Source organism: Nothobranchius furzeri, chromosome 12, assembly GCF_043380555.1.
Source record: "Nothobranchius furzeri strain GRZ-AD chromosome 12, NfurGRZ-RIMD1, whole genome shotgun sequence".
NCBI classification, from domain to species: Eukaryota; Metazoa; Chordata; class Actinopteri; order Cyprinodontiformes; family Nothobranchiidae; genus Nothobranchius; species Nothobranchius furzeri.
The window spans coordinates 53654173-53681496 of NC_091752.1; the positions used below are offsets into that span (position 1 = coordinate 53654173).

At 41.5% G+C, this 27324-nt stretch overlaps 3 protein-coding genes across 6 annotated transcripts; 2 read left to right on the plus strand and 1 right to left on the minus strand.

The window, feature by feature from the left end:
• Positions 1-319: 319 nt before the first annotated feature.
• fbxw9 (F-box and WD repeat domain containing 9) lies at positions 320-15017 on the plus strand. 3 transcript variants are annotated; one of them, XM_015945785.3, is made up of 7 exons: positions 320-990; positions 1074-1215; positions 10422-11379; positions 13711-13859; positions 14013-14216; positions 14298-14363; positions 14463-15017. In XM_015945785.3, the coding sequence occupies exons 1-7, from the start codon at positions 866-868 to the stop codon at positions 14535-14537; spliced, it is 1719 nt and encodes a 572-aa protein (XP_015801271.3). In that variant the 5' UTR covers positions 320-865; the 3' UTR covers positions 14538-15017. The 3 variants fall into 3 exon arrangements, with proteins under 3 accessions (XP_015801271.3, XP_015801272.3, XP_070398802.1); XM_015945786.3 differs by lacking the exon at positions 14298-14363; XM_070542701.1 differs by lacking the exon at positions 1074-1215.
• A 62-nt stretch (positions 15018-15079) lies between these two features.
• LOC107376608 (guanine nucleotide-binding protein G(I)/G(S)/G(O) subunit gamma-12-like) lies at positions 15080-16147 on the minus strand. Of its 2 annotated transcripts, XM_015945790.3 has the most exons (3): positions 15463-16147; positions 15283-15378; positions 15080-15213 (listed from the first exon to the last, which is right to left on the minus strand). In XM_015945790.3, exons 2-3 carry the CDS (start codon positions 15373-15375, stop codon positions 15088-15090), a joined length of 219 nt encoding a protein of 72 aa, XP_015801276.1. In that variant the 5' UTR covers positions 15376-15378; positions 15463-16147; the 3' UTR covers positions 15080-15087. The 2 variants fall into 2 exon arrangements, with proteins under 2 accessions (XP_015801276.1, XP_015801274.1); XM_015945788.3 differs by lacking the exon at positions 15463-16147 and having other exon boundaries at positions 15283-15416.
• A 265-nt stretch (positions 16148-16412) lies between these two features.
• dhps (deoxyhypusine synthase) lies at positions 16413-24025 on the plus strand. The gene is made up of 10 exons (XM_015945787.3): positions 16413-16562; positions 17150-17349; positions 17891-18046; positions 18129-18250; positions 22167-22263; positions 22377-22463; positions 22556-22661; positions 22734-22837; positions 23059-23184; positions 23541-24025. Exons 2-10 carry the CDS (start codon positions 17155-17157, stop codon positions 23634-23636), a joined length of 1089 nt encoding a protein of 362 aa, XP_015801273.3. The 5' UTR covers positions 16413-16562; positions 17150-17154; the 3' UTR covers positions 23637-24025.
• Positions 24026-27324: the final 3299 nt, after the last annotated feature.

Consider the following 27324-nt stretch of genomic DNA (forward strand, 5'->3'; position numbering starts at 1 on the left):
ATTAAAGAACCAAACTTCATTGATGTTTTTTGGGACAAAGAAGTATCTGTTCCAATCACTCTATCAGAGAAAAATCAGAGTTTTAGAAATAACGGGACACTCAGTTGAGCCATTATATTATATTTTTTACAAGTGTATGTAAACTTCTGACCACAACTGTACCAGTAACTGGCTTTCTTCTAAAATCCAGCAACAGTGCACTTTAACTCTGGATAACAATAGTTTTGGGATCAGCCTTGCAAGACTATAAATATTTTATTATTACGCTCAAAATAATTTATTTTTTGCTCAAAATGGAAGAGAGTAAACCGTATTTACACTGTTAGAAAAACATCTTTTTAAAAAAAATCTCTAGCTTGCCTTAAAATGAATGAAATGTGAAAAATCAAAAGTTCTGGAATTAATGTGATGATTTGAACTTCTAATGGTTTACAGCTGTGTGAATGGGTGTGGTTTTATCTAAAACATTGTATATTCTCATGTTTTGTCATTTTTCTCTAATAATAAAAAAACGTCAGTCTGCCGCAGCGTGATGACGACATGACGTAATGTCGGAAGTTGCGTTTTGAATGTTTGACACACGTTAAACGGCTGTCTGAAAGCGAATTCGGTGTTTTTCCAACTAAAGTAACGTCAGCTGCTGTTTCTGTGAGAATAATTTTAACTAAATATTCGATAAACAACTTCGCTTCCAGCTGTTTTGTTAAACGGAACGGGCATTTATTTCAATTTATATTGACTATTTGCTGATAACGATTTAGTGTTTCCAGTACAGGGCTAGTTGTTTTGGTTAGTTGTTACAGTTGGCGGTTTCTCCTGAAATAGTAGCAGAAGACATGCTAGCTTACAGCCAGTGAGGAAGGGGATGTCGGACGGCAGGGTTAGCCTGAACGAAGCACAGGCAGGAGGACCAGATGAGTACCCTGGTGGACCAAGATGTCCTCCGGAGCCTTCGAGGTCTCCCTGCACGGACCAGCCAGACCTGCAGGGGTGAGGCTTTTGTTTTCCTGTTATTATGTCTGCTCTTACTGATTCAGAATCATAGTCACACTTGGTGTTCATGCTCCTTTCAGTCCGTCTGCTGTCAGCTTTTCCTCAGCTGATCTCAGCCCATCACCTGCTGAGCCCAGTGGTTTACTGTCGTTGCCATGGGAGATCCTAACTAAAATCGCCTCCCATCTTCCTGCTCAGTGTGTCATCAACGAGCTGCCAAAGGTCAGAGTTAAGGAGTCTCCTAGCTTTCTGACTTATTAACACCATTTCCTAATGGTGAGATACCTTATCTGGACGTTAAAACACCAAAGACTTAAAGGGTTTTTAACCTAATTAAGATTACGTTAACATTAAAAACATTGCCCCATAAAGTGAATTTCTCATGTGTTCAGTAGTTGGTTTTAATGAAAATATCGAGCAACGGCTCATGAGAAAAGTCAAAATGAAAGTTTATTGTTCAAATCTAAAGATGCCTCTTTAAAATATTACAAGAAAACAAACAAAAAGTGTAATAAGTTCAAGCAGGTGACCCATGGCTCTGATACAAACACGAGCCAAATGTCTGGCATCAATATTTGAGATCAGACTGTAAAAGTTCTCATGATGGATTAAAGGAGCCAAGCTAACTTTATTTAAATAGCATCTTACAACTGTTTAAAGAGCAAGCCACCCCCAAATCACTTTTTTTTTTGCTGATAAACTATATAAAGGAGTGCCTAATCATGCTACAGACACGTGTAGTCAATAATTTGGTACTTCAGTGCATCTTGGTTAAAATTCAAATATTCTGCCTAAAACTGTCAGTGTTGCGCCGTCGTCAGGGAAAAATGCTGCACTGTATTTGAATTTAAATCTGCCACTGCTATTGGCTAAGAGGTATGCTATGATGTCATCTGGTATATTATGATGTCATAATGCCATTGCGAGCCTGTGTGTGTGTGTATTTATTAGCGGCTCCGCCCTCTCGGTCTGCCAAGCAACAGCATTTGTTGCATTTTTCAAACAAGAAGTGGGAGTGAAGTAAGTTTCTTGTAGGGGTGACTTGCTCTTTAAGAACTGACCAAAGCGCTCCACAAAAAGGTAAAACCTCAACAATACTGAAAAATCACTAAATGACATTCTGGTAAAACACTAAATAAAACGGCAAAAAAGAAAAATGCTATAAAAATCTGTAAGACCTGCTAAAATAAGCTCCTGTTGAGTTAACCCTATGAAAAAGGATGAGATTTAAAGCTGGAGCATGAAGAAGCCACCCTCATCTGCAGTGGGAAGTTGAGAAAGCCCCCTCACCCTTGAGCTGAAGAGCATCAGTGAGACCAATCTTGTCTTAATTTCAGATCTTTTTCATCACAGAATAAGTTGTCAGGTTTCAATTCAGATTTTTCTCCATCAGAATCAATCAGCTTCTTCTTCTTTTGTTTAAATGGCGGGTGGCATCCAACTTAAAGAGCAAGTAACGTCTAAATTAACTTTTTTTTGCTGATGAACTGTGTAAATGAGTGTCTAATAGTGTTTAAAATGTGTGTATTCATTATTTTAGCATTTTGGTGCATTTTCTTTAAAAATTAAAAATTCTGCCTAAATTCCACAGTATAGCACCACCTTCAGCTGAAAACATATAATTTCAGTCATTTTGAATAAATTTTAGCCAATGGCTAAAGAGTAAGATACTACGTAAACCAGTAGAGTACTCCGTAGCAGCTCCGTGTCAAAGTTATAAAACCAACGAGAGTCTCGGCCACGCCTTGTGGCGAGTGGGAGTTGGACTTGCAAGCGAGTGTAGGAGGTTAGCCGTAGTTCAGCATTAGCATATAGCATTAGCATATCCTTGTCTTTAGCGTAGCTTTTAGTGTTATACATACTTATTTAGTGTTAGTTTGGCTGTTGGATAGTGTAGTTTAGTTAGTGTTTGGCTGTTAGTGTAATTAGGAAAGTAGTTCAGGTTTAGTGCTCCATATCGTGTTAGTATGGTGAAAAGGTGTAGTGTAGTGTGGTTGCGGTGGTTCTGTGGGGTTGCACTCCTTTCCGCTGTACTTAGAAATTAGGCGCCAGTGGTTGCGCGCAATCGGTGTCTGGAAAACATTCAGCTCCCGCCTGGTGCTGTAGTTTGTAACCAGCAATTTACCCGCAATTCTGCACGTCTCCGTTTGAAGAGGGAGGCTGTGCCCATCGTGGCTCTTCCGCGATTTAGATGCAGCCCACCGACTCTGCTCCCCCACCATGACGGGCTCCAGTCTGAGGTGAGTACGCTAAATAAAAGTTTTAACATCTTCTAAAGACAATTCCCTACCTAAATGCAAAGTTTGAGAGACGTGGTTCACTTCATTTAGCTAATAGTCTGCACTGCCTTCGGGCTGATTTGTCAAGTTCACAAAATGTGGAACGGGATGTAAGGTTAGAATCAGCGGCGAATCTGAACATATCTCGAAGCCCTGGCCGACAAAACGTTCCACATGACTGTCAGGCTCAGAGAAAATTCGGGTTGTTTTTGTGTCAGTCGGTAATTCTGCAACAGTGACTCACCCCGGCTTTCCACAGGAGCCGTCAGCAGCATGTTACTGCAGCAGCACTTCATAGCTGCTGATAGGAACCGCTGTGGTCAACAGAACCTTTTCCACTGGAGCCATCAGCAGCGCGAGTCGGCCGCGTCTCAGGAGCAGCATGTCGCGGCCTTTACGCGCCGGTTCTATTTTTTTCGCGCGACGCCTCTGAAACGGGTCAAGTTCGACATTTTTGGGGAAGGAAAGACAGGAAATCGGACGTGGAAATGGAGAGAAGCTCCCGAGATTTTCAGAATAAAGAACGTACTGCCTTCCGGTTGCTTTACTTTAAAAAAGGTTACTAACTGTGCAGCCCCGTGAGAAGTTATCACATAGCTAGCGGTCTCCTTTGTTTTTCAGGTCCGTATTGGCGATTATCAAACGGACAGAACATAAAACACAAACCATGTTGTAATTTTCTCCTGCTTGTTGTTGTGTTTACTGACGAAGTCACTCGTGTGACTTCGTGCTCGGTCGGTGACAGCTGCTCCCCTGCTGCTTCGCGTCTCGTGGGAAGGGCCAAGCAGCAGCTTACGCGAGCAAGACGTGCTGCTGCAGTAACGTGCTGCTGACGGCTCCTGTGGAAACCCGGGGTAACTCAGCACTAGTTGACAGACAGCATTACAGCGTGAAATTCAGCTTGTGACCCGATTCCGTGAGGAATTCTGTTCAGGAGGTCTCATTTCAGGCTCTCCACATCATATGTGACTGACTTTTACGTTATAATAACGATCAAACACTAGGAATGTTATAAAGCGTTGTAATGTTATAAATTCTTTTGTATATTATCTGACTTTATAAACTCCAACAACAAAGTGCTTCTATTTTTTTTTCAGGTTAAATCTACCCAAGACACTGGCTGTCAGAATGCACTTGTCCAGGCTGACGTGAAGCCTTACCTGTAGCATTTTTTTAATAATCTTCTATGTAAACATTTTATTATTACCTTCTAGTTTTAATTTGTTATACAGATTATTGTTACATGTGATTTTATGCTCTTTTAAACATTTATAAATGTGCTGCTTCTTTGTTTTTTACATAGCCAGCCAGAATAGAGCTCGCAGCCGCAGTGTGTCTTGTGACACAGGGACCATGACGGAAATTCATCTTCCAGAAAGTCCCAGAGCAGCGTCCACACCCCTGAAAAGACCAAGATGTGAGGTGTCTGCTGTTGATTCCAGCTTCCACCTCAGTGACAGTGCAAGCTCAGTGAACTGTTCAAGGTAAAAAAAATTAAAACATTTCAGAATTTTTAAGATATTAACAGTTAAATAAGTATGTGATTACATCATGACATCATGAAGGAGGCTACTGATTCTGGCCCTGTGACACTTGGTGGTGACGTGTGAGCTGATTCACCTGGTAAATAACTTTTGCATTAAATATTTTGTTTTTGCTATCAAAAGTAAATTAACTAATAACGTGCATTATTGCAGGACACTCAGCAAAATATGGACTCTACACCATGAGGCAGGCACACGTTAATACTCTATAAGAGCACATAAGGTGAGCAACACCACATATTATTATTATTACTGTACACTGTCCCGGATTTGTTTTCTTTCTGCATCTCATCATTAGCCTGGCTGATCACCTGATAACTCCTGTCATCTGGTTGTGACAGCATGAGGATGTCCTCACACACCTGTAACCTATCAGCTCATCTGGCAGAATAGAGAGAGAAGAGACAACACCACATCTCCTGTTCCTGGAAAGCCTTCAGCCATCCTTCGATGACTGAGAACCTCCATCAGCTCTGTCTCCTGTCTGCCTACAATTATTATAATAAATATTGTGTTTGACAAGTTTTTTGTGCTGCCAAATATCTCATTTTGATTCCAGTTTTGATATTTTAATGGATATTTATAAATTACATTAATTGAATTATCACATTGTTGCATGTTTAACTAGCTCTGTTGTGATGAATTAAACTAGCACCTCACTGTTAAAAGCTCATTTTAATTTCAAGCATGTTTAAGTATTTATGGACATGAACATAGGTACATTTCAACTGTGAGAGACAGAATGTGAAGAAAAAAAATCCATGAATTCACATGGCAGGATTTTTAAAGAATTTATTTGTAAATCAGGGTGGAAAATAAGTATTTGGTCAATAACAAAAATTCAACTTAATACTTTGTAACATAACCTTTGTTGGCAATAACAGAGGTCAAACGATTACTATAGGTCTTTACCAGGTTTGCACACACAGTAGCTGGTCTTTTGGCCCATTTCTCCATGCAGATCTTCTCGAAAGCAGTGATGTTTTGGGGCTGTCGCCAAGCAACACGGACTTTCAACTCCCTCCACAGATTTTCTGTGGGGTTGAGGTCTGGAGACTGGCTAGGCCACTCCAGGACTTTCAGATGCGTCTTACGGAGCCACTCCTTTGTTGCCCGGACGGTGTGTTTGGGATCATTGTCGTGTTGTAAGACCCAGCCACGTTTCATCTTCAAAGCTCTCACTGATGGAAGGAGGTTTTGGCTCAGAATCTCACGATACATGGCCCCATTCATTCTGTCCTTAACACGGATCAGTCGTCCTGTCCCCTTAGCAGAAAAACAGCCCCAAAGCATGATGTTCCCACCCCCATGCTTCACAGTAGGTATGGTGTTCTTGGGATGCAACTCGGTATTCTTCTTCCTCCAAACACGACGAGTTGAGTTTATACCAAAAAGTTCTACTTTGGTTTCATCTGACCACATGACATTCTCCTAATCCTCTGCTGTATCATCCATGTGCTCTCTGGCAAACTTCAGACGGGCCTGGACATGCACTGGCTTCAGCAGCGGAACACGTCTGGCACTGCAGGATTTGATTTCTTGCCGTTGTAGTGTGTTACTGATGGTGACCTTTGTTACTGTGGTCCCAGCTCTCTGCAGGTCATTCACCAGGTCCCCCCATGTGGTTCTGGGATTCTTGTTCACCGTTCTCATGATCATTTTGACCCCACGGGATGAGATCTTGCATGGAGCCCCAGATCGATTGAGATTATCAGTGGTCTTGTATGTCTTCCATTTTCTGATTCTAATTGCTCCCACAGTTGATTTTTTCACACCAAGCTGCTTGCCTATTGTAGATTCACTCTTCCCAGTCTGGTGCAGGTCTACAATTCTTTTCCTGGTGTCCTTCGAAAGCTCTTTGGTCTTGGCCATAGTGGAGTTTGGAGTCTGACTGTTTGAGGCAGTGGACAGGTGTCTTTTGTACAGATGTGTTCAAACAGGTGCCATTAATACAGGTAACGAGTGGAGGACAGAAAAGCTTCTTAAAGAAGACGTTACAGGTCTGTGAGAGCCAGAGATTTTCCTTGTTTGAAGTGACCAAATACTTATTTTCCACCCTGATTTACAAATAAATTCTTTAAAAATCCTGCCATGTGAATTCATGGATTTTTTTTCACATTCTGTCTCTCACAGTTGAAGTGTACCTATGATGTAAATTACTGACCTCTGTCATCATTTTAAGTGGGAGAACTTGCACAATCGGTGGCTGCCTAAATACTTTTTTGCCCCACTGTATTTAATTAATATAACAAATAAGGGGGAAAGAGTCATTGAAAGGCACATTCTTCTGGAAGCTCCTGATCCTGACGACACCAGCAGAGGAGACCAGCTGCAGACACCAGAGGACCTACAACCAAGAGAGCAGCTAGTATCAGTAAATAAATAATGAAATCAGGGCAGTTTTAGTGGGCTGAACACATTACAGAATAATTTTCTCATGGGGTATTTTCATAACATTCTATGCAGCAGACTGTGACTTGAGCCCAGGGCTCCTGGAGAGCTGCTATCCAGCACGTTTCAGTGGTTTTCCTGCTTTAACAGGTTAGATTAGCTGTTAAGCAGCTCAGCTATTTGTTGCTGATTAAGACCAGGTGTGTTGAAGCAGATAAACCTCTAAAACATGCGGATTACTAGTTCTCTAGGGCAGTGTAGCCAAACCCTGCAGCTAATCCAATGCTATGGCTAATGGCTACTTACCATTCAGAGCTGGTTCTGTTGGGTCAGTTCCGCTAGTTTCAGGCAAATCACAAGCTCAACACAATAAGGCTCAGGTCCTCTTGTCTCCTCCAAATAGACTTGTTCCCTTTCTTCTCGAGTGTCTGTGTAAGGAGGGGGAGAAACGTCCTCCACTTCTAATAACTGCTCAGAGTGAAGGGAGCTAGCATCGTCTAGTTAGCCATCGTCTTCGTTAGGGCTGCTCAATTAATCGAATTTTAATCACGATTACGATCTGAGTTTTGAACGATTATAAAAAACAAAACAAGCCGATTATTTGCTCCTCCCGCTTGCGCTGCCCCGAGTTGCAAATGAAGCGCTCCTCCCACAGTGTTGCCAATTTAGCGACTTTGACGCTATTTCTAGCAGCTTTTCAGACCCCCTTCTTGACTTTTTAACTTAAAAGTATCTAGTGAACACCTCAGAAACATCTCTGGTAACCCTTAGCTACTTTCTGGATAACTATCGTCGACGTTTCCTGCAGGTTAGCTAAACACTCCGCCTGCTCTCCGGACCGTTCTTCAGGACATTAGGAAAGGGAATGATGTAGCGATGTCGGTCGCTAAAGAAACAGCTCTCGGAGCCGGCTCCTTGTTGGATTAACCAGAGTGAGTGACACACACACCGCACCTGCGGACTCCTGAGCCACTAAAAACGGCTAAATGTGCGCGTGCGGCGCGCTAAACACACGTGCAGCTTGCCCCGATTGCTGTGAGACTGGGTTGGGGGTGGGGGGTGCAGCTGTGGTTGGGACAATTATTACATTAACTGATGGACTTGTAAATAAATAGTTTATAAATAAGGTAGAAATAAGTTCCTCACGCTGATAAATAATAACTAATCTCTCTGAGGATACGGTGCTAGTGCACTCTCCTACAGCACCTTGACACGACTAAATACGTATTATGCAACATTTTGTGAACATCAATTTATTTGCATGTATTTGTTATGAATGCCACAGTATAATTCTTGCTGTCAGTATTTGCAAGATATTGGTATTTGGGTCTGTACTGGTTAGACTTAAATGAGTTAAACCAAGGTCTATAGCCCTTGGGTCATAAACTATGAGCTATAAGTATATTGGTCTTTTTATACTGGGAATCAGGAGTTATTTTAGTGATCATCTTGTTTCTTATTTTCGTCCTGATTGTGCCCTGAGCAGTTTTATGACTGAATAAAAACAAATAAAATCAACATAAATTGAAAAATCGTCCTAAATAATCGTGATCTCAATTTCAGTCACCATAATCGTGATTATTATTTTTGCCATAATCGAGCAGCCCTAGTCTTCGTCACTGCTGCGCCTCCACCCTCTCGGCCCTCCAGGCAACCCCTACTAATGTTGCAGTTTTTAAAATTGATACGTGGGTGGAGTAAGACTGAGGGGGACATTACCACCTCTTTAAGGTGCATTTCCACCACCTACTGTGTAGGAGTGTGAGATTTTCTCAGTGTCATAATCTGTAAAGTTCAGCATCAGCTTGGCTGTAAAGAAGACATATTATGCTAAACTCACATTTTGCATCCTTTTGTGCTGTCATGTGGGTCTCTACTGCCTCTATAAACACCCCAAACATGGAAAAATCCATCCATTTGTTTTCTGTCAGGGTTTGGTTGTAGGAATTTTGTGCCTAAAACAAGTTGTTTAAAAAAAGTCCCCGATTGTGATGTCACAAACAGGAGCTCATGGGTCCCCGGATCATAGAAAAAGTGAACAGGGCTATAAAGGCTATTTTCTAACCTGCTCTGCATTATGCCCTGAATCACATACATGTACTTGAATTTAGATGAAAAGTAATTGTGTGAGTTTTAGCTATGTCTGTCATGTACTTTAAGTTTTATTCGCTTGTAAAAATTCTTTATTAAAAAGGACTACAACTCAGACGTTACATGTCTGACGTCATTGCAGATTGTCTTCTCTACCACATGGTCAGATGTGGTTTTCTCTGTTTAATTCTCCTCATTTTGTCCTGGAAGAAAGATTCAAAGCTCGCTAAACTAATCTTCTCTTCTCGTGTCTGGTTCGATGACATCAGTGTGGTGAGACGAACATTTGTAGTTCTCTACGTTTTTTTCCCACAAAACCTAAAATAACTAGGTAGGGCTTATAGAGAGCGATGTTTACTAAAGTTAATTGCTCTCCCTGCTGCTGTTCACCAATGTCAACAAGTTGGTGAATTTGCCAGAATTCACTTCCGCTGGATTTATAACATTATGTGATAAACAGCGTATCACTTTATACTGGAGCTAATTTAAAAACAAACAAACAAACAAGCAAAAGTCCAGATCCCTACCCGTTTTTGTTGTTGGCGGGTTCAGATGCTACTCTCACACCAGGTTGGGACAAGGTATCTCATAACGGCGACGCTCATCATACCAAATAAAAAACGTAATTTTCACACACATAGTCATACATTGGAACAATATAATTATAATAACTAATAATAAATATAACTCAGTATAATATAATAAATAAATATCACTACAGTGGATGGTAACACAAGTCCTCCATGGTGAAATATAGGATCGTCAATGCTAAGTAAGTAATATGAACGCATCATATTTATCACATCAGGTCCATCACAGTCAGTCTTCTTTCTCATGAAATATATGAACGTTAATGTTACCTAGTAAAACGTGTTTGCTGCAAATCCGATTATACTTTTAGGAGCGCTAGTTCGTTTGATCGATCGCTGCAGAGTTCCTCCTGATGTCTGTTTCCTAGGACTTGCAGTCTTAGTTGTTGTGTAACTGTGCACCTGCAGGCCAGTTATGATGCATCCATATGATGTCATATTTGTCCAGTTTGACCCATGTGTTTTTTTAATTTGGGACATTGAGTCTGGTAAGTGTAGAGACGGTTCGTAAATCCTTCTGTCCTTCCTTTCAGGTCTGTCATGTCCTGGGCGCTGTGGCCAAGGACAGCACTGCTTGGCAGCTGCGAGCACAGAGACTAATTGGGTCAAGAGCTCGATTTCCGGTAGGGCCCAGGGAGGACTTTGACTGGCCTACTGCTTGCCTAGAGATGGAGCAGCTGATACGCTGCTGGACTGAAGAACATGAAGCCAAGCAGAGCCGAGAAGATGAGGAACACAGGAATCTGGAACAGGGTAGGGGGGCAAATGTGGGAGGACAGGAAGATGCTGCAGAGGAAGTAGGAGTGGGTGCGGTGGCACAGGGAGTAGCTTATGGTGCTAATGTAGTAGTGGAATTTGTAATGAAGGATGAAGAAATGCAACCAGTCCTAGATGACCAGATGGCAAGGCTGAGAATAGAGTTAGAGGACCGGCTGAAGGATGGGGCTTTAATAGAAGATGGACGGGTGGCGGTGAATGCTGATGTGGGACAAGAGGCAGCTCTCCATGGCCACAATGTCTTCATGAACCAGGAAAATGGAGAACAGGCAGAAGGAATGGAACACCAAGCATCCACACATCCGAGTGCACCTCCAGCAGTGGAGTGCATCACCCTGCCTTCAAGCCACATTGCCCTGGTCAACTCAGTCCTCCTGCTGGGTGGGGAGGGGGCCATCTGTGCCACAGCCTCCAGGGACTGGAATGTGAAACTATGGGATCTGCAGGCAGGCACCAATGGGACGCTGCTGGACACACTGGTAAAGCGGGGGGAATTCAGCACCCACCGGGGCTGGGTGTGGTGTCTGGCATCTGAGGGGGCCCTGCTGGCCTCGGGGGGCTTTGATAGCACAGTGAGGCTCTGGGACCTTCAGGCTGGAGGTGCAGACAGGGGTCTGATCCAGACCGGAGCTGCCGTCCTCTGCTTGTCCTGTCAGACAGACGTGCTGCTGGCTGGTACTTTTGACAAGATGATCCGCATGTATGACACCAGAGGTGAGGCTGTTTTAATGAACCACCTCCTTAAAATGTAGCTTCTACAGAGGCCAGCAAATTAGGAGACTTTTTATGAATGAATGAAAGAGTCTTGTTCTGAGGTTCCTTTATAAAGGTCACATGACCTTCCACGCCAAGTTTGTGACCTATAAAGAAAAAGCACATAAAAATGTGTGCAACCTTAAAGGGCGAGTCACCTGATAAACTATAAATGATAACTAATCATGCTGTAGACACGTGTAGTCAACAGTTTGGCACTTTAGTGCGTCTTGGTTCAAATTTAAATATTTTGCCTAATAATAATAATAAAGATAATAATAGTAAATAATAAAAGTTATATCTGTAATTAAAATATATTGTTTTTATTACATTCATATTACCATAATTTCCGGACTATAGAGCGCACCTCAATATAAGCCGCACCAACAAAAAAAAAAGGTTTTCTACACATACATGCCGCACTCGAATACAAGCCGCGGCGCAGCAGCCACATGCGGGTCTCCGGCGCACGGCGCATGTATGGCCATAATATAAGATAATTAGACAGAAAGACGCTACACGGAGGTTTTTTGTTGTTGTTTTAATTCAACAAAAAGAATTTTAAACACGAGTGAGCGTGCCTGCAAGTTTAGAAAAGAAAACAGCACTGATAGCATTCATATTTCTGGATGGTTATAAAATAAAAACAGAACTGACACGTTATTACCGGTAATTTGCATGTTTAGAAGAAAAGAGCAGTGCTGACACGGCATTAATAAGCCCTGGATGATTAGAAAATAAAAACTGCACACAAAACATGCCTGGTTAGTAAATAAAACTCACTTGCCCACCAGAAAAAGTCATTTGCTCTCATCTTCCTCTTGCGCACTAAAGCCATTAAAGTCCTCTTCTTCAGTGTCGGAGTTGAACAGCCTCAGAAGAGCTTCGTCACATACCTTTTCTGTGGCGATGTCAGCGTCGCTGTCCATGTTTCTGTCATCATCCCCGGGTGAAGCTGGCCTGAATGAGTTCTTCCCGCTGCCGTCTCCAGCACCGAACCATGGATTCATTCATGCCAAGCTTACGTGCTGCAGCACTGTTTCCCTCCTTTACTGCCAGATCGATGGCCTTCACCTTAAATACGGCATCATATGAACTCATATGTGTAGTTACCATGATGAGGGGGTATGGAATTGAAACAAATTCTTCGTCGTGCCAGCTGCTTGCATGTGCTAAATTAAAATGAGCACTTCCTTCGATTTCCACTTTTGACTTCCACCTGTTTCACTTTCTGCTAAAGCGCCCCCTGGCAGGTGAAGGAAAATCTTCAGTAAAGCCGCACCTCATTATAAGCCGCGTGGTTCAAAGCGTGGGAAAAAAGTAGCGGCTTATAGTCCGGAAAATACGGTACTTACTGGCGCATTAATCATGTGACCTAAAACATCTATGATCTGTGAATCAATTAAAACCCTGCACCGTAGTGAACCGAGGATGCCATGCAGTCATTGGGGTTTACATAAATCGGCTCGTTCCTGCGGTAATTAGTCATATTAGCTGATATTTGTTTTATATAATCAATATTTCCTGCTTAAAGTCCTTTTAGGTTGATTTAAATGTTTTCATTAATTGTTGTCATTAGATCCCTGAGCACAATGCAGCTGGTTCGGATGGTGCACCAATAATCTTTCCATCCATCTGTGCATTTTCATTCATTCATTCATTCATTTCTTTATTTATGTATTTATTTATTTATGTATTTATGTATTTATTTATGTATGTATGTATGTGTGTATGTGTGTATGTGTGTGTGTGTGTTTGTGTGTTTGTGTGTGTGTGTGTGTGTGTGTGTGTGTATGTACGTATGTACGTATGTACATATGTATGTATGTACATACATATCTTCTGTGATCATTCTGTGGCTCAGCAGCCCACCGCTGCAAACACACGATTTCCATCTTGGTTGCCATGGTTACCTGTGCATGCCACCTATCACAGGGCCCGTTTATATGCAGAATATTCTTATTGTAGTTTGCATTGTCCATCTATGGCAGAAAGTGGGTGATCCACAAACGCCTGAGCGTGTTTCTAGGTCTGGTGCGATTTATAAAGCAGAAACTGAAAAAGCAGCGTGGTATAGGTCAGGAAATGAGTTTGCATAAGCAGTTTGTTTTTGCTGAGCTTAAATAGGGTTTTATTAAGGAGTCTAAGCAACGTTTTATAAATGCAGCCTCTGGTCTGAAGTTCAAAGAATGCATTAGAAAGTCTGGTTCCTTGGAAGTTGAATATAAAACGGTAAAGCTCAAAATGTTTAAGTATAAGTTGTTGAAGCTAATGAGCTTTGTGTCTTTCTAGCTGCTGAACCATTGGTTAGAAGCCTTAATTGCCATGTCAGCGCCGTGATGTGCCTCACTGCAGATGACAAATACATCATCTCTGGGAGCAAAGACCGCACTGTGGCTGTCTACGACCGCAGGGCGGGCAAATACCTGCAGAAAATTCATGTAGATTCAAACTTCTACACACACACACACACACACACACACACACACACACACACACACACACACACACACACACACACACACACACACACACACACACCTTGTTGCTTGTAAAGATCGTTTTCATCTCACAGCCCTGCTCTTTGTCTGCAGCTGAACTCGTACCTGCTGTCCATGAGCCACAGCGGTAATGAAGTCTGGATGGGAGACGGCCGAGGCATGTTACAGTGCTTCTCCATGCAGGCGGGGACATTAAAACACCTGTTCCAGTTTGATGTGGGACACACCGCTGTGGTCACGGGCGTCCACAGTTCTCAGGGAAGCCTCTACACCTGCTCCACGGATCGGACCGTCAAGGTAGATTGATCAGGATGTTTTAGTTTAAGCTAATTCTGCTCTTGAGCCATCTGGACTCGCAACTTCCTGTCTGTATACCAGGTTCACCTTCCTTCTGCACCTCCGAGGACTTTATGTACTCTGCATCATCAAAATAGCATCCACGGGGTCGGTGGCTTTTTTGAATGATGCTAATATAAAATGACTATATTTTTGGTCAGGAAAGGATCTCGTCCTCCTCTCATGCTGTTTTTCTCTCTCCTTCAGTTGAGCGCAAAGGCTGGAGTCCTGGCTGTGGCCTCTGGTGGAGTTGGTGTGGACATCTATCGACCCAGACAATGAAAACTGAAGAGCTGCAGGAATTTCTCAGCAGCGTTCTGACTCGAGCACAGAAATGTGGATCAAAAAAGATCATTCTGACTTCAGATCCAGCCGTGGTGTTTTACAGGCTGGTTTCCTCTAGTAATATCTGATAATCGTCTAAAAAAACAAATGTTAACAAGATGTATGTCACCCACAGATGTTCCACTAAGTCCCAGTCTCATTGTTTTCATTCCTTTTAAATGTACATATAAAGATGTTTATTTCTCTTGTGTTTCTACAGATTTTTCATGACTGATGTGATTTTAAGTTTTTTAGTGCAGATAAATGTTTTCTGGTGTTTCTGAAACAGTTCAAACTTTGTGTTTAATGCGCGTCAGACAGCATTAAAGTCAGACTTTAAGGTGTTTATAGATTTTATGAATTGTATTTCATTACAGAACACTTACAGGAAATGTTTTCTGCAGCACAATCATTACACCATTAAAAACATCCAGTGTGTGAGTTCTCGTTTTCTAGAGGAGCTGTGATGGTTAACCTCACAGATGCAGCTTTAACTCAACTTGTGATGTCAGAGCAGCACACATGTCTTCTTGTCTTTGAATGGGTTGGATGATGAAGAGATGCCGGTGATCAGAGGGTCGCTGCGTCTGTGCCCCTGACAGTACCGCACTAAATCTGCTGCTGTCAGGGAGATCTGCTCACATAAAGGGCAGGATCAGGCCTATAATATCTATTTTCACAAGTAAATAACATTTCTACATACCTTGAACCTCTCCATGCATGCTTCAATCTGAAGTTGATCCACCAGTTTCTGCGCCTGTAGGATGCTGCTGCTGCTGCACATTTTCCCTGACATGGCCTTTAACATGAAAACAGAACTAATAGATTTATGGACCAATAAGCAAAGAAGTGCACCTGGAATGGAACCAGAGCAGCGTTTTACCTGATCCAAAGCTCCAGGTTGAGAGGGAGTGTGCTCAGAAAGGCTCCTGGCTTCACATTTTGACCCACGTCACCTTTTTATTCACCAGTGGTGAGCCGTTCAAAGCCTCTCTGACACAAAAGGTCAGTGGTGGAAATGTCACTAACGTCGCACAACACTTCACAGCCTCTGATGATGAAAAGACATTTTGGTCTAGATCATCCTAATGTCCTTTGTGGTTGTGGGATTTTATTTGTTTTGCAAATTATCAGCGTGCCTTTGCAAACGAAGACATTTAGAGAAAATTCACATCCTTCAGCTTAAAATGATAAGATTAAACATAAAAAAAACTGGCTCCACTGTGTTTTATGGCTTTTGTAGCAAATGTGCATCAACACCATACAAGAAAGAAATGTCCACTTAAATTATGTTATCTTTAAGCCTCTGATACACAACAGACTTTTTATCTTTAGGTTATTAAAATTTTTATACAATAGCTGCATTGGCACCCCTCAAATTTATCCCAAAATGTTCTTGTTTACTGTCAACAGCTGATTTATTTCAGTATCGGTTGATAATTTCTCTTAGTATTTTAATCAAAATAATACATTTTTATTAAGCTCGCAAAGGAGAAAATGAGGATAAATACAATGATGATCAGATAAATGTAGAAAAATATTGTTCTGTTTACTTATTTGCTGATGCTTGGGGAGTTTTTTTTTTGACAGAATAAAATACAATTAATAACAGACAGAAAATCTATTTAAAACAGATGTTAAGTTAGTGTGATCAAATTTTTAATTTATAAATAGTTTAGCTAAAAATATGAGTGCTTGGACTTTTCTGCCAGGTAATAAAAAAAACTATTAAAATAACAATAAAATGAAATAAAAAAAGAAATCAGACTAAACATGTTTCGATGAGCGGGTTCGCAGAAATTCGACTTGGCACAGTTTGTCCTTTCGCATTTTCCGTACAAAACCCTTACGAGTTGCCGTAGTCAAATTCAGTTGACACATGCCGTGTTTACAGGGACGCAAATATTTACCATTTGAGTTTTATGTAGTTATAGAGCTTTATTACTTTGCCCCATTCATCACATAACGCCTCCTCATAAATTGGTACGTTTTAATGTTTGTTTTTAAATACTTAAATACGACTAGAAGCATTAGCGGGAGCTAGTGTTAGCTAGTCACAGCTAACGTGTAATAGTGGCTAGACATAAACTGTACCCTTTAAATGTCACCTTCCGCTGGTAGCTTCTTAATAAACATTTAAAAAATACAGTTTTAAACACTCTTGTTAGTGTAATGATTAATTGTTTATCTTCTGTTTTTGTTTAAAATCCTGAATTAGATTGAACTGCACCACATTTTTGCTGAAATGGATGTAAATGTAATAAAACAGTTAAAATAAATATAATAGATAAATATTTTGTTAAAAGTATTTTTAATATTAGCAATAAAAAATCAATAATTACAATATTTTTAGTCTTGAACTGATAAATGTGTTTACTTATTAATAAATATTTAACACTAGTTTAGGAGCAACTTTACCATCTAATCGTAAGATGAAGAAGTTAGGCTCTCTGAACTGTTGTTGGTGTCTTTTCCAGGTTATTTTATTCATAAAACACTTAATTTTCTACAATAGGGTGTTTAATTTTTAACATGACGTTTTCCTGAACTCTTTCCTGTTATTTTTGTAGGAAGGATGGCTGGCCACGCCCCTTCTGTTGCCATGGAGGCTGTCCTAAAGCCCAGCTGTGAGCTCCCTGAGGACATGCCGAAAATCCGAGGTTACGATTTTAACCAGGGCGTGGATCTCAAGGCGGTCCTGAAGTCTTATGTCACCACGGGCTTTCAGGCCAGCAGCTTGGGTCTGGCCATCCAGGAGATCAACCGCATGGTGAGGAGAACAAAGTCATCTGCGGGTCCTTTAAGGGACCATGCGGGCTGAAACCGTCTTGTGCATCTGGCTTTAGCTTAGCTCACAGACCATTGTTTAGGTAAATTCACCTCATGTAAAAAAAGACTATGAGCTACACAATAATTACTCTATTACAAACAAGAAATTGAACAGGTGTGTATTCTTATTGTTTGTTTACATAAGAGATACGATGCTGTTGAAGTCAGACAAATCCGATCTGTACTAAAACCTTGTCTGATTATATGCAGCAAAACAAAAAGATTTATATATTTTAATTAAAAAGAAAATCAGAAGGTAACAGAGTGACCTTATTGCACAGAAAAGTGCTTGCACCCCAGCTGTAGTCCTGAGCCATGTATCCAGCCTGTTCTGTAATACGCTTCTCCTGTCTTACTGTAACAAGATGCTGTCTTCTCCTTAAAATTTCTCCTTTTTAATATTTACGTGGACAAACCTCTCAACAGTACACAGTAATACTTCTCATGTCAGCAGCTTTAAATCCAAAGTCTGACATCCATAGATAGAGAAGCGTCTTGAACCAGTGGAGGTAGACGAGGGCGACGAGTCCGGCGACCCTCCCCACAAGGCCGGCTGCACCATCTTCCTGGGATACACCTCTAACCTCATCAGCTCTGGCGTCAGGGAGAGCATTCGCTATCTGGCAGAACATAAAATGGTACAGACTCCCTCGCTCATCGTGGTTATCCGGACAGATCCTAAAATAAGCAGCATACTTGATGCCACTTACTTTGTTTTAGGTGGACGTGATTGTTACCACAGCGGGAGGCATTGAGGAGGATCTGATCAAGTGTTTGGCTCACACTTACCTGGGAGACTTTAGCCTGCCTGGCAAGGAGCTCCGCCTGAGAGGCATCAACAGGTGGGAGACGGCTTCCACAGCTCAGCTGATTGATTGTAGTTCAAGACTAGGTGGCTGTTTTAGAGTCTGACTTTACTGTTTCTAAACTTTGTACCAAACTTGTGCTGAAACGCGACTCTGACACATCTTCACTAGATAGACGAGATGTGTTTGATCGTAATTCTGATCCCAGATCAGTCTGCACTTTCCTCTCATGCAGCGTTCCACTTCTGATTTGGCAAACACCAATCTTGACACAGAGAAAGATTTTTTAAAGTAACATCTAAATAGGCTGTAGAAAATGTAAAAACATCTAAAATTAGACCTGGGGTCTGCAATCTGTGGCTCTGGAGCCACAAATGGCCCAATGAACCTTCCACAATGGCTCTTAGTAAGTTTGACAAAAATTCTAAAGAACTAAATTGTGATTTTAAATCTAATAGAAATCTAGATTTAAGCATCTTTTCAGTTTTTTCATGGAATGATTGAATTTCCATAACAGAGGTAATTTTGTTTGACAACAAACAACATATCAAAACTCTTTTTTTCCAAAAAGTTTTATTCTTTTCTCTTATTTTAAAAACTAATCCCTCCAAAATTCCAACAAATCTCTAAATTGATATTTATTTAAATATTTACAAAATAAACATTTCTAACTTTAATGTCAGAAATAAAAGTCAGAATACTGATTTTATTGTCAGAAATTAAACGGTGTTCTCAGATTAATTACAAAAAGGAGAACTTTTATTTCTCCCAAATTACAAATAGTCTGTTTTCAAAAGGTCCTGTACCATTTGAGGCTCTAAACAATATGAATTGGAAAAAATAAACATACACTGAAAGATCATAATATTTTAAGTTATAATACGGAATCAATATTTAAAAGCAGTTTGTTGATTTTTTTATTGCGACATTTAAATGCAAACATTTACTTATGTCTGTTGTGTGCAATTCAAACTCTGACTGCTAGGGGGCAGCATTTTGTACCACCTTCATTCAGTCGGAATAACTCTAGTTAAGGCTTGGAAACCTCTGGCCTTGTTTTCCAAACTTAATTGAATCTTAAAAATCACTTTTAGTTTTGTAATAAATCGTTTTTTCTGTATTGTGATATTTATTATGTCACCTGATTCTTACTAGAGGCCTACCGATATGGCTTTTTTAAGGCCGATGCCGATTTTTCAAGAATTCCGTTGCCAATGGACGATATCTAAAGACGATTATGAAGGCAGACATATATATATCTATATATCTAAAATAAATAATTATATATATATATGTGTGTGTGTGTGTGTATGTATATATGTATATGTATACAGGAATTCCCCCAGTGCTTTATAAGCCTGGTGGTGCGCCTGGCTTTGCTTGGCCACCCGCCTGGTCATGCCCCGCCCCGCCCCCCTCCCCGACCCTACCGAGTCTGCTGACACGAACGGCCCAACGAAACTAGAGCCGTCCATCAGATGATACTGGAGAAACAGCAGTGGAACGTGTGCAAGCCCCCACCCCCACCCCCATTCTCACGGAGGAGCATACATATGTATGTGTGTGTGTATACATAGATTTCTCTCTATAAGGACTCAATTTCTCATGTGAAATCACAGTATTACTCTGGTCTGATTTTCTCCAACACTGACAATACTAAGATAATATTTTCCATGTATAATAACATCTTTCATCCCCTGACTCCCTGCTTTCACACCTTTACTTATCTGAAACCTGTAACTCCCTCCTCCTGTTTTTAATGATAAGGTCAAAAGGATTCATCAGCACCTCGGCCCCCCTCTCCCACCTCCCACCTCCCTCCTCACCCCCTTTCTCCGATTTCTCTCAAGCCAGGCGTACACTGTGCAACTTTTTTACTTTTTTGAGCCGATTTTCCAGTCGTGCGAGAATCCACGACATCGGGGCGAGTTCTGTGCCGAGCGTCGTTTAGTGTACAGGGGGTTACGAGAGGCAATTAACACCACGTGACCAGCTGCCGATCAGCAGTCGTGAGGTCGCACGGACTTCTGGCGTGTTTAATATTTCGCTCGTCCCTCGTGAGGGTATCGCACTGTTGAAGCGGCGCTGCGAGCAGCTGCGACCCAAAAAGTATCAGAACCGCTCACGGCGCATGCGCAATCCTGCATCAACACCGCTCGCTATGTCCCTAATAACACACGCTGTTCGTTTTTGTTTCTACACGTTTTTTACTCACAAAGATTGTCAAGAAAGCGTGTTTGTCGTGTTCATGTCAAATTAAACTGATCACAAAACACAGATTTACTTTCTTTATTTCGTTTTCCTCATCTAACCCCCATAAATCCCTGTGTGTCCCGAAGGACAACAGGCAAAACAAGACAAAAAAGTCTGACGTGTTGAGTAAAAACTGCTATTTTTAGCATATTTTTAGGGCCGACGTGTTGCTACCAGACGTACAGTGTGAGCAGTCAGGTCGCATGCGAGAACTGGGCTGTGCAGTGTGAGCACATGACTCGTTAGATCTGCCCTGCGAGGAAGTCGTACAGTTTGAGCTGAAGCTGCGTGCTACGAGTGAAAAAGTCGCACAGCGTACGCCCAAGTCCAAACCTTCCACTTGTCAGTTAGACCCCCTACCAACAGTTTTGGTGAAGTATTGCCCATCCTCCCTGCAACATTTCATAACGGCCATCATTTATTCCTCGCTGTCCTCTGGAACTGTTCCCGCCCCTTTCAAATCAGCAGCAGTCTTTCCTATTCTGAGAAACTGGGTGCAGACCCCAATGATTTGAATAACCTCCATCCTATCTCCCATCTTCCATTCATCTCCAAAATTTTACCTCATCACATCATAAAGATGTGTGTGTATCACAGCTACACACACCTTTCTCTCTCTTTGAACATTTTCAATCTGGTTTCCGACCCCACCACTGTACAGAAACGGTCCTCAACAAAATCATCAATGACCTTCTTATGCTGCAGCCATTCTCGTCCACAGCCTTGTCACTTCCTGTCTTGACTACTGCTGCTCACGTCTTTTTGGTCTCCTTAATAAACTCCTTCATAAACTGCAACTGGTCCAGAATTCAGCAGCCCGTGTTGTCACCGGAACCCCTTCCTTTCTCCACATCACCCCTGTTCTTCAGCAGCTCCACTGGCTTCCAGTTAAATTTAGGTCCACCTTCAAGATCTCCCTCCACATCTTTGAAGCAATACATAATCTTTCTCCTCCTTACTTGACAGACCTCATTAATATTGCTACCCCATCACGCTCACTCAGATCCTCTTCTTCGCTCCATCTTCTTGCCCCTTCTGCATGCCTCACTACCATGGGGGGAAGAGCTTTCAGCCGGTCTGCTCACCATCTTTGGAACGCACTCCCCCCAGACGTCAGAAACATTGACTGCCTCACCCTTTTCAAATCCAGACTCAAGACTCATCTGTTCAAAACTGCCTATGACTTGTGACTTGTTTGATCTGTTTTTATGACTGTTTGATTTGTTTTATTCTGCTATTTTACAGCATTTTACTGTGTTTTATCTTTTAAAGTGACCTTGAGTGTTTTGAAAGGTGCTTTTAAGCAAAATGTATTATTAATATTATTATTTTTTTTATTATTATAAAACAAACTCAAAACAAAACAAAAAAACGGTGTGTTGGGGTCCTTTGGGTTTTTTCATCAGTCTAGTAGTGGCGGCAGTTGGCCACACAGGTGCCAGTTTTTACATTTCTTTAAAGGCCTTTAAAAATAATTTTGGCCGATATAGAAAAAATTGAACGTATCGGTCGGCCTCTAATTCTTACCAATACACACATTAAACAAGTTTTATTCCAGTGAACTGAGAGGGGGAAACGGCTCTTAGCTGTAAAGGTAGCAGACTCCCGAGTTGGATAAAAAAAAAAAAGAGCTAAACTACTTATTTACACGTATGTTTGTCCCTGAAGATTTGTTTTATTTTCCGTTTCCTCCGACTAGAATAGGGAATCTGTTGGTTCCCAATGATAACTACTGCAAGTTTGAAGACTGGTTGATGCCCATTCTGGACCAGATGTTGCTGGAGCAGAACACAGAGGTATTTCATACAGACAACAAGGTTTCCAGAGAGCTGCGAAGCTCCAATATTTACACATTTTCTTCCATATTCATGTTTTTTTCCTCTAACAACTAAGTTTTTTTTGTTTTTAGAGTGTCCGATGGACGCCCTCTAAAATGATCCATCGACTTGGAAAGGAGATAAATAATCCTGAGTCCGTCTATTACTGGGCTTACAAGGTAAGTTCTGGGTTTTACGCAAGCATAAAACACCCATTATGTGGAGTTTTTAGTTGGCTAACTTTAAAATGATCTTTTCTGTTGTGTTTCAGAATAACATCCCCGTGTTTAGCCCCGCTCTCACAGACGGCTCTCTGGGCGACATGATCTACTTCCACTCGTTCAAGAAGCCCGGTTTGGTTCTAGACATAGTGGAAGGTAAACAAACAGAATAAAAGGCCCACAGCTGTTGTAACGGTTCCTGTAACGTGTTTTCATCCATTGTTTCAGACATTCGCCGGCTGAATGGGCTGGCGGTTTTTGCTAAGAGGACAGGAATGATCATCCTGGGTGGAGGACTGGTTAAACATCACATAGCCAACGCTAACCTTATGGTGACTCCGCATGTTCAGACTCTTCCTGTTTGTCTCATTTTTATGCTTCATTCCAGTTGATTCAGTCCACGTCAGTTCACACACAACACCCCATAATGACAACGTAAACTGTCCTCTGAATGCTCGCTTCATTCTGTGGTTTATTTTCTCGTTGTAATGGTTGCCACAGGCGACAGGAAGTAGAAGGGCTCACAGTCCTGTCTTGGCCTCGTCTGTTACAGAGGAACGGAGCCGACCATGCCGTGTATGTGAACACGGGTCAGGAGTTCGACGGTTCTGACTCTGGAGCCCGACCCGATGAGGCCGTATCCTGGGGGAAAATCAGAACAGATGCCAAACCTGTAAAAGTAAGGATGTTCCTCCGGCCGTCACCAGTCCGACCAACAAGTAACCATTAGTCAAAACATATGTTAAACACAACATATTTCTGTGAACGGTTATTGAAACAAAACACATTTTATGATTTAAAATCGGATTTATTCTCAAACTGATGCTTGATGGAGTCACTTTAAAAGAGGACTGCTGTACCTGAACACGTTAGTGACCACCTGTTGTAGCCAGGAGCTGCGATTTCAGCTCTCAGCCACAAGGCGGAGCTGTTAGCTCAGTATTTGTCCCGAAGCTTCAGCGTAGGGGTATGGTGTGTTAAGTATGACATTACTAGGATATTAAAAGCAGATCTGGCTCTGCTCTGGGTCTCCAGGTGTACGCAGACGCCTCTCTGGTTTTCCCTCTCATGGTGGCCGAGACCTTCGCCCTGCACGCCGACAGACTGACCGCTGGAGAGAAGACGGATTAATTCCTTTCTCCCGTTTAGTTTGTTGTTTTTAAACAACATCCTGTCTTCCTGATTTATTTATTTTTTTGTAATTGCAGAAACCTTTGTGTTGATAAAGTTTTCAGTTTAGTCTCTTTTTAAAGTTCTTGAATGAGTGTGAAGATTTAAAGAACCAAGGCTGCTCTCTAATGCTTTCTGTGCTAACAAGTATTCTCCCCTCTGTTTACGGCACGAGTGTGATGCGGATGCATGTCCCAGACTCGAAGGGTGTGTGTCAAACACCAGAACCTCTTAGAAACCCGTTTTACTGTCGCTGCAGCTCCGCTGTTCCCATCAGTTCCTAGGCTGCAGCAGACCGTTGCTGTCCCTGGGTGGAGGCGCCGCCTGGGTTTAATAAATGATGAATAAACGATCCGTCTCCGTGTTGAAATGATATTTAGTGAACTGTCATAAACACTCTGATGTTTTCTAGTAAATCTGAGAGGCTCCTGAAACTGGAAGTATTGTTTTTAGGACCTGCTGAGCTGATTTGGAACAAAGTTTAAATTAGTTCATTATGGTTCAAGACTTTTTTATTATATATTTTGTTTTTATAATGCTCAGAACATTTTACCCGCTTCATCTAAATTCATCTTAAATCGGCTCAGACTGAGGCGGGCAGCTCACAGCCTGCTGTCCATCTTCAGAGGGACACAACTGATGCGATCTTCCAATGTTTTCCACATTAAAAAAACACCCATCCATTTGTCTTTTATCTAAACAGCTTCATCTTCACTAAGGTTGGCAGGGAGCAGGTGCAGATCTCAGGTGACAGGCGAGGGAACAACCCTCTAAACCAATCAGGTAGAAGGATGAGGAGGATGCAGCAGCACGGGTTAGTACATTTGTACTCATAAGCAGTTATATTTTTGGTAAATGTAAAATTTATATTGGTTAGAATAGAAAGAATATGGTTGAACATTAATGCTTAATTACTTTAAAAGGGTTCCCCCCCCAAAAAAAAAAACATAAAAGATTCAAAACAGGAAACGAGCGAATAAACAAGACATGAAGACAGAGTTTTTAATGAAAATTTAATTTTCTTTATATTTAGTTTTTATTAAAATATTAATGTCAGTACTATGTTTATAGAATATAAAATAATAATAATAAAGAAGTGATTAATAATGAAATGTGGACAAAACATGCTTTGATTATTAAAATTCTTTAGATGTTTAGAGTGTTTGAAACTCTTATTTTGAAGGATTAAAAGTTGTTTGTGTTCTGATCTAAATGCTGCTGTGGAAGCAGCCTTAAGACATCAGCATGTATTTAATAAAACACTTATTTGAGTATATTTTTTTGTAAATCTGACTCATTAAAAACCATCTTGGTAAAAAACTCAACACAGAGTCAGCCTCAGCATCCCAGTGGGGTTCACTTCTTCAGCTTTTTTCTGTTAATATTCTAGAAACAGCAATAAAGTTTTTATCTCAACCCTCCCTCTACATTATTCTCTCTTTTCTCAGGTGCCGACTAAATAAACTGGAGCTGTTCCAGAGGTGGTCACAGTCCTGGCTCACTTTTACGTTTGCTGACACATTTTGGACGTCATGATCTCGACGATCCTGATCCTGACAAAACTCCCAATCAAGATGTCTTTCAAACTGGATGGATTTCACTGACTAGTTTTAAACAAATTAACAGCTGCTGATGCTTCAGGTACCGAACTCACCCCAAAACAGCCGTGCTTATTTGATCTTAAAGAGCAAGTCACCCCCAAATCAACTTTTTTTCCTGATAAACTATATAAACGAGTGTCTAATCGTGCTGCAGACACATGCAGTCAATAGTTTTGCACTTTAGCGCATTTTAGTTAAAATTTCAATTTTCTGCCTAAAACTGTCAGTGTTGTGCTGTTGTCAGGTAAAAACTCTGCACTGCATTTGAATTTAAATCTGCCATCGCTATTGGCTAAGAGGTGACTTAGAACGTTAGCTGGTACCATATGATGTCACAATGTCATTGTGAGCCTGTGTGTGTGTGTGTATTTGTTAGTGACTCCGCCCTCTCAGTCTGCTAGGCAACAGCATTTGTTGCATTTTTCAAACAGGAAGTGGGAGCTGAGTAATACTTTGGTAGGGGGTGACTTGCTCTTTAATTGTTTTCAGCTGAGCAACAGAATTAAAACCACCTTTTATAAAAATCAACTGATCGTTAAATATGATTTGATTAATGTTGGTTTTGTTAGTGAATCGACATAAAACGTGAATTTCTTTGGAAAATGAAGGAATTTCTGAGTTATCCTAAACATTTACTCGTTCTAACATTCAGCATCAGCTCGGGAAAACCCCTCATCTGTCCACCTCTAGTGGCTTTATCAGATATGTGCAACAGTTGAATCAGTTCCATATCCTCGGTCTGTTCTGAGATAAGAAAAGAAAAATTTTAAACATTAAAACTCTTAAGTGGGTTTTTAAAGGTTTACGTTCAGACTTTTAAACTGAAAAGCAATTTAAATATTTTTTCCCACATTCATACCCAAAGCTAAAAGATGCAGCTGTAGATGGAGCTGTTCCTTCACGTTGTGTGTGTGTGTGTGTGTGTGTGTGTGTGTGTGTGTGTGTGTGTGTGTGTGTGTGAGCCCTAACCACATGAACCAGTAACAATGATGAAGACATTTCCCTGGATGTTTCCTGTGGCTAATCAGCGCCCTCACATCCTTCACACACAGCTCACTTGTACTTGTGGAGGCTGGAATGGAAATGTGTGCTAGTCTTTCCTTCACGTGTGCGTGTGTGTGTGCATGTGTGTGTGTGTGTGTGTGTGTGTGTGTGTGTGTATAAAAGTTCTGAGGAACACTAGCTTCAGGCGTCTGCTTTTCAAGCGGGTGACCTTTTCTTTTTTGGAAACAGAGATGGATACGTGGAACTGGAGCTGGAATAAAGTTCCAAAAACCTCAGCTCCATGAGCGAGTTTGGGCGTTCCTGTTGGTACCGACTGCTTTTCCATCCACATTTTCTATCTTTTCCTATGGCAGTGGCACCGTGTGAGCGTTTACTCAGAACTTCACTGTTAAGATGGTTTGTTATGCGTTCAAAGTTGCTGGAGTTTGAGTTTTCAGCCCTATAGAAACCCATGTTTGCTTTATGCTTAGCTGCCAGATTACAGAGAGCCCGAGTGGGCTGAGAACACTGAGACCCTCCACGTGTTTGTGTGTGTGGATGAGCTGTAGTCACGCTATGATAATATTGTGTGGCGCCTGCACAGTGCAGACAGTGTCCCCCCTCCTCTCCCCCCTCTGTGGAACAATCAGTACTCTGTGTGATGTGCAGGACTGCTGCAGTCATAATGGCAATTATGTCTTCTCGCAGCCAGATTGGCAGCTTGTTTTATGGTGAGAACCAGAGGAGGCAGACAGGGAGGTGGAGAGAGAGAGACAGAGAGAGAGGCTGACCTGCTGCACAGCTGCAGGGTGGGGTGCATCTGTGAGAAGTGGAGAAAAGCTAAGCAAAACACACAGCAGATGGATTTTGTGTTCCTATTTATGTTGAATCCATGTGCAGCTAGTGTTTGAGCTGTAATTACAAACAGACGCTCTCTTTTACTTTCTCTAATAATTCTGAGTCAGTCCTCGGATCTGTGTGCATCGTTAGCATCCAGTCTGTCTGGGTTACCTTCAGCCAGCCAGGTGGGGGTGTGCTGCCCTGGGGCTTGTCTTGCAGGCTTC

What these genes read in the sequence shown, in the direction of transcription:
- fbxw9 (XM_015945785.3), top strand. Translation starts at nt 866, where the DNA reads ATGTCGGACGGCAGGGTTAGCCTGAACGAAGCACAGGCAGGAGGACCA. An exon ending in CCGCATGTATGACACCAGAG is followed by an intron (nt 11,380 to 13,710) that starts GTGAGGCTGTTT and finishes GTGTCTTTCTAG; the next exon opens with CTGCTGAACCATTGGTTAGA. An exon ending in CCACGGATCGGACCGTCAAG is followed by an intron (nt 14,217 to 14,297) that starts GTAGATTGATCA and finishes TCTGTATACCAG; the next exon opens with GTTCACCTTCCTTCTGCACC.
- LOC107376608 (XM_015945788.3), bottom strand. Translation starts at nt 15,387, where the DNA reads ATGTTAAAGGCCATGTCAGGGAAAATGTGCAGCAGCAGCAGCATCCTA. An exon ending in CATGCATGGAGAGGTTCAAG is followed by an intron (nt 15,214 to 15,282) that starts GTATGTAGAAAT and finishes TTATGTGAGCAG; the next exon opens with ATCTCCCTGACAGCAGCAGA.
- dhps (XM_015945787.3), top strand. Translation starts at nt 17,155, where the DNA reads ATGGCTGGCCACGCCCCTTCTGTTGCCATGGAGGCTGTCCTAAAGCCC. An exon ending in TCTATTACTGGGCTTACAAG is followed by an intron (nt 22,464 to 22,555) that starts GTAAGTTCTGGG and finishes GTTGTGTTTCAG; the next exon opens with AATAACATCCCCGTGTTTAG. An exon ending in TAGCCAACGCTAACCTTATG is followed by an intron (nt 22,838 to 23,058) that starts GTGACTCCGCAT and finishes CGTCTGTTACAG; the next exon opens with AGGAACGGAGCCGACCATGC.